The 10662-nt window shown below is 42.7% G+C and overlaps 2 protein-coding genes across 2 annotated transcripts in view; one reads left to right on the top strand and one right to left on the bottom strand.

The window, feature by feature from the left end:
- The window catches only part of PEX3 (peroxisomal biogenesis factor 3), a 51847-nt gene extending 41879 nt beyond the window's left edge, over positions 1-9968 (bottom strand). Inside the window, exon 1 of the mRNA XM_007948806.2 lies at positions 9896-9968. Coding sequence (XP_007946997.1) covers positions 9896-9968 — 73 coding nt within the window. The remainder of the gene's footprint in view (positions 1-9895) is intronic.
- A 355-nt stretch (positions 9969-10323) lies between these two features.
- Positions 10324-10662, top strand: part of ADAT2 (adenosine deaminase tRNA specific 2) — a 44614-nt gene continuing 44275 nt past the window's right edge. Inside the window, exon 1 of the mRNA XM_007948814.1 lies at positions 10324-10419. Coding sequence (XP_007947005.1) covers positions 10324-10419 — 96 coding nt within the window. The remainder of the gene's footprint in view (positions 10420-10662) is intronic.

Raw genomic sequence — 10662 nt, 5'->3', positions numbered from 1 at the left:
TGGTGGTTCAAACCCACCAGCCACTCCTCGGAAGGAAGGTTGGGCAATCTACTTCTGTAGTGGTACTGCCTTGGAAACCCAAGGAGGGGTTGCTGTGAGTCGGGTCCGACTCCAAGGCACATAATAACAACAACAACAAGGTTGCTATGAGTCAGAACCAACTTGACAGCACCTAACAATAGCGATGAAGTCTGAGAAGCACTGATATACAAAATTCTAAAATCTGTAGAATGGTTTATATGGAAAATCCTTCACAATCTTGACTCTAGCTATTTCTTCATCTTTGTCACTACCCAGTTGTTCCCTATACTTTTGTTGTTATGTGCTGACGAGTTGATTTTTGATTCATAGCAACCCCTGTGACAGACAGAGCAGAACTGCCCCATACAGTTTTCAAGACTATAATCTTTTTAGAAGCAGATCACCAGATCTTTCTTTGGCAGAGCTGCTGAGTGGGTTTGAATGGCTAACATTCTGGTTAGCAGCCAAGTACTAACATTTGTGCCACAAGGACTCATACCCTACACCTAAACCAAAAAAACCAAACTCACTGCTGTCAAGTCAACTCCGACTCACAGCGACCCCTTCTTGGATTTCCGAGAAGATATCTCTATGGAAGTAGATTGCCCAATCTTCCTTCCGAGGAGTGGCTGGTGGGTTTGGACCTCAGGCCTTAGTCATACTGAAATATTTGACTAATCAAAAGCAGTACGTCTCTGAGCTTCTGAACAGTCCCCTTTCTTGGTCTGGCCTTTAGTTATCTTGTGCTACTATAACAGAATACACAAGTGTATAGCTTTAACAAACAGAAATTTATTTTCTCACAGTTTAAGAAGCTAAAAGTCCAAATTCAGAGTGCCAGCTCTCTGGGGGAAAATTCTTGTCTCCTCTCCACATCTTTGGGCCCAGTGTTCCTCGGAGATCCCCATGTACCTCGGCATTAATCTTCTCCTCGGTCTACGAGTTTCTCAGCACAGGGACCCTGGGTCTCATGGATACACTCTGCTCCCAGCTCTTCTTTCTTGGTGGTACTGAGGTCCCTCCTTCTCTGCTGGCTTCTCTTTGCTTTTCTCTCTTATGAGATAAAAAGTGCTACAGGCCACACCCCAGGGCAACTCCCCTTACATCAGATCAGGGCTGTGACCTGAGTAAGAGTGTTGTATCCTACCCTAATTCCCTTACAACTGACTGGCTGATCACATCAGGTAACATCATGGGGATGATTACATCATTACCTAACTATGAAATTACACAGTAACATAACTCAGCCAAACCGCTGAGAATCATGCTCAAGCCAGATTGACACATATTTTGGGGGACACAATCCACGATAGGCTCCTACTCCTTTGTTGGCTTTACAATGTAGGTTAGGTGGAAGCACTTCTCTTTCCAGCTTTACAGTTGTCTTCATGCTGCTCTCCCCCTCTGCTCTCTGCTCCCAGAAGCACCCTGCTCTATTTCTGTACTACAGCAGTATCACTGCACTACTTTTATTTTCCTTTCTGCTTTCTAGATTGCACCATGAGTTCCTAAAAGTCTGAAACTATGCCTTATTCCTTTGCATTCCCAGAGGCCAGTACAATGAATGTAAGTACTTGATCTTATTCACATGGCTGTTGAAAGAATAAATGAAAACTCTAGAGGCCTAAAATTACAGGGAATAAGATATAAATCATATATAAATGCTCTGTGCTGTTTAGAAATCAGCAAGCCAATAACTACGAATCTAGCTGCCCTCTGTTCTGTAATACTTTCTTAGAGTGTAGTATGGTCGGGGGACCCCCAGGGTTCTCCAAGACCCTTTCAGGGGATATGGGAGGTGGAAACTATTTTGGTAATAACCAAACCAAACCAAACTAAACTCATTGCTATAATCATAGAGACCCTGTAAAGGCAGAACAGAACTGCCTCCACAGGGTTTCCAAGGCTGTAAATCTTTTACAGACTGCCACATCTTTTCCCTCAGGGCGGCTGGTGGTCTGAGCCCGGACCTTTCCATAAGCAGCTAAGTGCTTTAATCACTGCAACAATAGGGATCCTGATTTTCATAACCCTAAAACATGATTTGTGTTTTTTATTCTCATTCTGTCATGAGTGCAGCTATGGCTTGAATTTTATCCCTGAAACAGATACGTTGAAGTTCTAACCCCTTCACTAGTGAATGCTGTTTGGAGAGATAAGGTTTTCCTTTGCGGATGTTATCAGTTGAAATGAGAAAGTTATACCATAGTAGAGTGGGGCCAGTCCTAAGTTCTTCTGAGCAGTACTTCATAAAACAGAAGGACAGACAGGAAATAGTCACACATAGCATGTGAGGTCCATCTATAAGCCAAGGAATGCGAAGAAATGTCTGGAGCTACAGAAATTGAAAAGGGACAAGGAAAGATCTTCCCCGAGATCCTACAGAGAGAGATCTTAGCCCTGCCGATACCTTGGACTTGGACTTGTAGTCTCTAGAATTGTGAAAAAATAAATTTCTGTTCTTTAAAGCCACCTACTTTGTAATATTTTGTTATGGCAGCCATAGGAAGCTAAGACAGATGCATAGTGGAGTATTTTAGAGGCTATGTGACGTGCACAACTGCAACATGATGCACAAAGGCAGAAGCAGATATGAGAACCCAGCTTTCTATAGTTAAGCCAGATATCAGAGAGATTTACGAATATGTAAAATAACACCATTTTATTTTGGAAAATATAGTTACTTTTAATAAAAACATAATATATGTAAATATGTAATGGGCTTATTGTTATTTTAAAACAAAATATAAATATTTAGAAGATTTCTTGGTTTTAATTTCTACTATGGTAACTATTAATAGATATAATTTTAAAAAACCTATTTAAGGTTTTGAATAATTTTTCAAGGAGCCCTGCTGGTGCCGTGGTTAAGCTCTCAGCTGCTAACCAAAAGACTGGGTTGGAACCCATCAGCCGCTGCACAGGAGAAAGACATGGTACTATGCTTCTGTAAAGATTACAGCCTTGGAAACCCTATGGGGCAGTTCAACTCTGTCCTATAGGGTCGCTAGGAGTTGGAATCAATTTGATGACAAAGGACAATAAGTTTTAGGGGTGTGAAGGAAGTGCTGAAGGTATTGAAGGAAGAAGTCCAAGCTGCACTAAAGGCACTGGTGAAAAACAAGGTTCCAAGAGTTGACTGAATAGCAGCTGAGATGTTTCAACAAAAGGATGCAAGGTTGGAAGCGTGTACTCACTTATGCCAAGAAATCTGGAAGACGGCTACTGGTGAACCAGCTGGGAAAGTTCCGTATTTGTGCCCATTCCAAACAACAGTGATCCAAAAGAACATGGAAATTATCAAATAGTATCATTAATAACACACACAAGCAAAGTTTTGCTGAAGGTAATTCAACAAAATTTACATCAGTACATCAACAGGGAAATGTCAGAAATTCAAGCTAGATTTGGATGTGAAATGAGGGATATTGCTGATGTCAGACAGATCTTGGCTGAAAGTATAGGATAACAGGAAAGTGTTTACCCATGTTTTATTGACTATACAAAGGCATTCAACTGTGTGGATAATAAAAAATTAAGGGTAAGACTGGGAAGAATGGGAATTCCAGAATTAATGCCTTTGAATTAATTGTGCTCCTGCAGAATCTGTATGTAGACCAAGAGGCAGACATTTGAACAGGGGGAAATTGCATAGTTACAACCTGGAACGCATCAGGGTTGTACCTTTCTTCATACTTATTCAATCTGTATGCTGAACAAACAATCTGAGAAGCTAGACTGTATGAAGAAGAACATGGCATTAGGATTGGAGGAAGACTCATTAACAACCTGCAATATGCAGATGACACATCTTTGCTTTCTTAAAGGGAAGAGGACTTGAAGCATTTACTGATGAAGATCAAAGACTATATAGCCTTCAGTATAAATTTTACTTCAACATAAAGAAAACAAAAATCCTCACAACTGGACTAATAAGCAACACGATAAATGGAAAAAATTACTGAAATTGTCAAGGATTTCATTTTACTTGGATCCATAATCAATGACCATGGAAACAGGAGTCAAGAACTCAAATGGCATATTACATTGGGCAAATCTGCCACAAGGGACCTTTTTAAAAGAGTTAAAAAGCAAAGATGTCACTTTGAAGGCTAAGGTACACCTAACCTAAGTCATGGTATTTTCAATCACTAGCCACTCCTTGGAAGAAACATTGGGCAATCTACTTCCGTAGTGATATTGCCTCGGAAACCCAGGGCAGGGGTCGCTATGAGTCGGATCTGACTTGATGGCAGTGAGTTTTAGTAGGCGTATGAAAGCTAGACAATGAACCAGGAAGACCGAAGAAGAATCAATGCATTTGAACTATGGTGTTGGCGAAGGATGTTAAATATACCAAGGACAGCCAGGAGAATGAACAAATTTGCTGTAGAAGTAGTAGAGCCAGAATGCTCCTTAGAAGCGAGGATGGTGAGAGACTTTGTTTCATGTACTTTGGACATGTTATCAGGAGGGACCAGTTTCTGGAGAAGGACATCATGTTTGGAAAGCAGAAGGCTGCAAAAAAGAAGACCCTCCGCAAGGTGAACTGACACAACGGGCTGAAGCACAGCAATGACTACGAGGCTGGTACTGAGGCAGAGGGAGAAATGAAGGAATCGTGACCTTTGCCCCACCTAAGTAAGGAAGTTCTGTTGTGCAGTGACACAACTTGTTGTGAGGCCAGAGACATCTGGCTCAAGCCAGTTTGAAAACCATGTACAGAGAGTGGAAAATTCCTCTGCCCTGCTCCCTGTCCATTCTTCCTCTGCCCATACTCCCCCTCCTCACTTCTGCTCAGGCACGTTTCACTTCTGTAAAAACTGGTAGCTGCAGATGCTCTTTTTGCAGGTAACCAATTACCCTCTCACCCTGAGTCCCCGGAAGAAGGACCCCATAAAAACCCCATGTGATCTTTGTTCGGGGCTCGGTCTCTGGATGTGAATCCACTGAGTCTGTGCTAGCACACAAAAATAAAGGTCCTTCCTTTTTTCACCATTCTGCTTGGCATTAGCATTTCCCTTGACGGCTCCCATAACAGCACAGGACCAGGCAGTATTTCATTCTGTTGTACATAGGGATGCTATGAGTCGGAACCAACTTGATGGCACCATGAGATAACAAAGGAGATCTCAGATCAAAAAGTTGAGAACCACTGCTTGAGTCTTTTCACAAACTGATCAAATTTTGCAAATTGGCCTAAAGCAGTTATCCATCCAAAATGCAGGGAAACAAATTCCTGCTACAACCTAAAGTTACAACTCAAGGTTTTTCTCCACTTTTGAATGGCCAAATTTCTTTAACCATTCATACTGACATCTTACCTTGTTCAAAAAAACAAAAACAAACAAAACAACCAAATCCACTGCCATTGAGTAGATTCTGATTCATAGCAACCCTAAAGGACAGAGGAGAACTACCCCATAGGGTTTCCAAGGCTGTAAATCTTTACGGAAGCAGACTGCCTCATCTTTCTCCCACGAATGGGCTGGTGAGTTTGAACAGCTGACCTTTTGGTTAACTGTCAAATGCCTTAACTACTGCGCCACCAGAGCGTCTTTACCTATGTTCAAGCTTGTAAAAAATATGCCACTTCTTCTGTGATGTCCTTCCTCTTTTTTTTTTTTTTTAACTTCCATGTTATCTGCTCCTTTGATCTGTACAGTTTTTCCAGCTTTCTTATTGTTTTGCATTTTAATTAATTCTATACTTGTTTTTTCACGCCTATCAGACCCTAAGTTCATTCAAGTACAGTGATACAGTACAGAAAGAGAACGTGCTTTGAGATTTAACACACCTGGGTTTAAACTCCAGTTACATCATTACTAACTCTAGACCTTGGGGGCGTTTCTTAGTTTTGTAGAGCTTTAGTTCGTATGTTTTTGAATAGGGATAACAAAAAGTATCCCATTATAAAGAAAGAGCTTAGCAGTGTTTTGGGCATAAAGTAAAACCAAAAACCAAACTCACTGCCATCGAGTCAAATCTGACTCACTGTGACCCCCCACTGGGTTTCTGAGACTGTAAATCTTTATGGAAGGAGATCGCCCCATCTTCCTTCCATGGAGCAGCTGCTGGGTTTGAACCATTGGCTTTCTGGTTAGCAGCCAAATGCCTTATCCACTATGCCATCAATAAATGGTAGTTACAGTTTATGCTCAACTGCTAATGTAAAGGTTGGCAGTTTGAACCCATCCAACAGGACTGGGGAAGAAAAAGCTTGGTGATCCACTTCCATTAAGATTACAGCCAAAACAGGTGCCCTGCCCTCAGACACCTTCTGGGCTAGCTGGGACTCATCTGGGATCAGGCACCCTGCCCCTAGTTGCCTTCTGAGGTAGACAGGAACTAGTCTTATATCAGTCACCCTGCTCCCTGCCCTTTTTGGGCTGGCAAGAACTTTTGCTGGGAGCAGGGGCTCTGCGCCTTTTGGGCTAGCAGAAACATTTTCTAGTCTCAGACACCCTTTCCACAGGTGTTTTTGGGCCAGAAGGAATTCGCAATGGAACCAGGCACCATGCTCCCAGCTACTGTTTGGGCCAGCAGAATTTTTTCCAGGTCTGGGTGCCCTGTCCTCAGACATCTTCTGGGGCAGCAGGACCTCATCTCGGATCAGGCACCATGCCCCCAGGAACTAGTGCCAGGGCCAGGTGTTCTACTACCCACTACCTACATGGCCAGCAACAACAATGCCCAGAGCCTGTCCACCCTCCCCAGTTTTCTTTTCTTTTTCAAAATTATTCTTTTCCCCCTTTCTTTCTATGTTTCATTCTCTTTTGCTCCTCTGGTTCTGGTCCCCCCACCCCTTCCTGGTTCCCTTCTTTCCTCTGTCTTTTCTCTTTTCTTTTTTTCCTCATGCCTTGGTTTTCTTTTTGCATTTTTATTATTTTTTCTTTACTATTCTTTTCCTCTTACTCCCTTTTCTTTTTTCTCCCCTCCAAGATTTTGTTTTCTTTTTCTCTTTGTCCTTCTTTTGCCTCCCCCCTTTTTCTTTATTATATTTTTGTTTCTGTGGTTGGTTGTTTATGCTTGCTTTTTCTGTTCTCTTGTTTTTATTTATTTATTTAATCCCACCTGGCAGGAGACAGCAACTGTGCCCACACAACCCAACTACACTGTACCTCTTGCAACCTCACCCACTGGGCTACCACTTGCTTCTGCACCAAATGATCAATGACAGACGGTGGCCAATACATCCAACCCACCCTCAAATGCTCTATATGAACAGCTAACAGAGATCTGTGCACACATTCTCATGCTCTATCACACCTATAAGGAGACAGGTCGGTGAGTGGCTAAGTGCTGCCAAATTAGAGAACAGAGCAGCACATCAGCTCCACTTGCTCAGATACATCAAAACAAAAACAACAAACAAACAAACAAAACAACCCTGCATAAATCACACACACTTACCCATTAAATACAAATACAATGACATTACAATGTCTTGAAATGCATGAATGCACTGCCATTGAGTCGGATCCAACTCATAGTGACATCTCCTTGGGTTTCTGAAGTGGTACCACTGCAGATCTACTACAGTAGATTGCCCAATCTTCCTTCTGAGGAGTGGCTGGTGGGACTGAACCACCAGCCTTCTGGTTAGCAGTCAATGGCTTAGGCACTATGCCACCAGAGCTCCTTACAACGCCTCAGACAACTGAAAATCCCATTTTACAGAGAGAAGCAAGATAAAGTAGCACAAACAAGGGACCAGAATACAGAACCAGAAAACCTCTGCGAATATCTGATAAGGAACCAAAATAATTATATTTAAGTACTTCCAACAGATTGAGAGACAGATCAAGGAAAATACTGATAAAAGTAAGGAAAACAATAACACAATTAAGAAAATACAGACAAAACTTTAGAAGAATGTAGGAAAACAATACAAGAACAAAGTGAATGAAAAAATTACAAACCATACAAAAACAGTACATAGAAATCCAGAAAATTAATACTAAGATTTCACAAGCAGATAACACATTGAAAAGGCAAAGGAGTAGAACTGAATCAATGGAAGGGAGAATTAGTGACATTAAAGACAAAGCTCTCAATACTACTTTGTTAAGGTACAATCAGAAAAACAATACATATGCTCAACAAACCTGCGAGACACGCAAAAGACTACCCTTGCCTCATCAATAAGAAGTCTGTTTCAAATTTTTAAGATCAAAAAAAAGATCACCAATCTATATTTTTGCTGCTAAGAATACTGTTAATTACATATTGGAGGTAATCTAATCTAATCTAATAGTAAGAGAAAAGCAAAGTCTTTGGGAAACTTTTGTTCTTGATTTTTAAGTATTTATGTGACCAAAGTATGTATCAGTAAACCCAACCAAACCCGCTGCCATCGGGTCGATTCAGACTCACAGCGATCCCCACTGGGTTGTCCAGGCGGTATATCTTTACAGAAGTAGATTGCCACGTCTTCCTTGCATGGAGTGGCTGGTGGTTTGCACCGTCAACCTTCTGGTTAGCAGTCAAATACTTTAGGCACTGCGCTACCGTGATAAATCTATTTCTCAAAAACTCAAGTTCTTTTAAGCTCCTCTTTTTTAGCCTAACCTTCCTAGATTTCTTTCTTGAATAATTCACAAAGCTTCTTATTCTCTCCTTCAAATCTCTGCATATTATGACATGAGCATCACATGAGAAAAAAGGGTTTCAAGATTTTTATCTTCTGTATTTCTAATCTCCTGTCTGTGTAAAGTTAGGTCAACTAGGTGGGCATTTATGCCAACTTTGAACAGCTTGTGTGCAATTGCACATCTCTCAAGCATGTTCTTGCATTATTTGTGTTCTCAAACAGCAGAAAGAGAGCTAAAGTATTGATTTGTTTTTCTTTGTGTAGTACATATCTAGGAGGCGCTCTGGTAGCATAATGCCTAAGGCACTTGACTGCTAACCAGAAGGCTGGCGGTTCAAACCCACCAGCCACTCCTCAAAGGAAGGAAGGTTGGGCAATCTACTTCCGTAGTGATACTGCATCGGAAACCCAAGGAGGGGTCGCTATGAGTCGGATCGGACTCGAAGGCACATAACAACAACAACAACAAGTACATATCTACTAGTCCTTCATTACAATTGTGCTGTTTTTTAAAAAATTTACAAAAACTTTAAACAGCACCCAAAATGCAGGCTTTAGGTAACTCTACTAGAATATTATGAAATTTCTGTGAAAGGTCAAAGCCACTTAAATCCATTGCGGTCCAGGCGATTCTGACTCACAACGGCTGGATAAGACAGAACAGAACAGCCCCATGGGGCTTCCAAGGCTGTAGTACTTAGAGAAACTCACTGCCACATCTTTCTCCCACGCACCTGGCGAGTTCTAAGCACCGACCTTTGGTTTGCTTAACCACTCGTGTCACCAGGGCTCCTCAAAACCACTTAATATACTTAAATATACAAAGTACTGGGAGTGCCAAATAGAAGTGAAGAATCACACAGAAAAGCAATAGAATATAATTTTAAAACAAGTGTCTAACTTTCATCCAAACCACAATCAAATATTCATAAAAACAAAACAAATGAAAACCCAAAACAAACAGGAGTCTGTAAGAGAATGGTGCATTTAAACAGAAACTTAAATGCGAGGGTTGTTTTCGCAAGGTCCGTGAGACCAAAGGACAGGTGAGAAACAGAGTAAGAAGTGGTGAGAGGTAAGAGACACAGAGAAACTCCACAACTGCAGAGAGGGAAAGAACCCTGGAGGTTTGTCACCCTGCTCCCCATTTGATGGTTAAAATGAATCCCCTCTCTATATGTCGGACTAGGGACGCCCAGTCTCTCCTTAATTTAGAACGAAGTCACATCCCTTCCCACTCCTTTCAGCTAATGCCCTCTTTCCACGCACGTTGTCACCCACCTCCGAGGACCGTGCCCACGAAGATGAATTTCTTTTTGTGACGTTTCAGAAAATTCCACGTAGATCTCAGCATCTCAGACTCCGGGGGTGCGAGGGGCTGGTTCACCAGGAAACCGTTCCTTTGTCACCAGGCCCCGCTGATCCAGTGGGTGTTCTCCAGAAATCTCAAACTCAACGTTCCGTAGAGACTGTCACCCGAGCGGGAAGGGGGCGTGTACTATAGGTAAGCAGCAGCCCTTTCGGTTGCAGCCGCCGCAGTGCCGCTGTCGCTCACTGGCTGGGAAAGCCCAGGTCCGTCCAGAATTCGCTTCCGGGTGCCCTGCGCTTCGGCTCCTCCGGAAACGGTGGCTGGTACCTGCCGCGTTCCGCTGCAAGCGTACCTCCTCCGCCGCGGTCTCTGGAGGTGAGAACGGTGGGCCGTGTGCGGTATGGAGGTAAAGGCAGCATCCTCACCGGCTGTTGGCAGTGAGTGCTCGGTGTCGGCGGAGGAGACTGAGAAGTGGATGGAGGCAGCTATGCACATGGTGAGGAGACCGGGAGGTGGGTGCCGTGGATCGGAATTTTATCCACTGGGGGCGTGCCTTTATTCTTTGCATTTGAGCCAAAGCCCCTGGTGCGCTTTCTTGTCATAGTAACCACGAAGGCGCTCAAATTCTCCAAGAGAACTGGCTTTACTGTCGTGAAATTTGTTTTTGTCTATTCTCACGATAGCTCACAGGAGGGAAGGAAAGGAGGAAGGACAGGAAACATGATTTCCGTTTCATGGG

Source organism: Orycteropus afer, unplaced genomic scaffold (assembly GCF_000298275.1).
Source record: "Orycteropus afer afer isolate SDZICR_OR568_19922 unplaced genomic scaffold, OryAfe1.0 scaffold00226, whole genome shotgun sequence".
Classification (NCBI taxonomy): Eukaryota; Metazoa; Chordata; class Mammalia; order Tubulidentata; family Orycteropodidae; genus Orycteropus; species Orycteropus afer.
The sequence above is the reverse complement of the archived record's forward strand: the minus strand, read 5'-3'. Positions and strand labels throughout refer to the sequence as shown.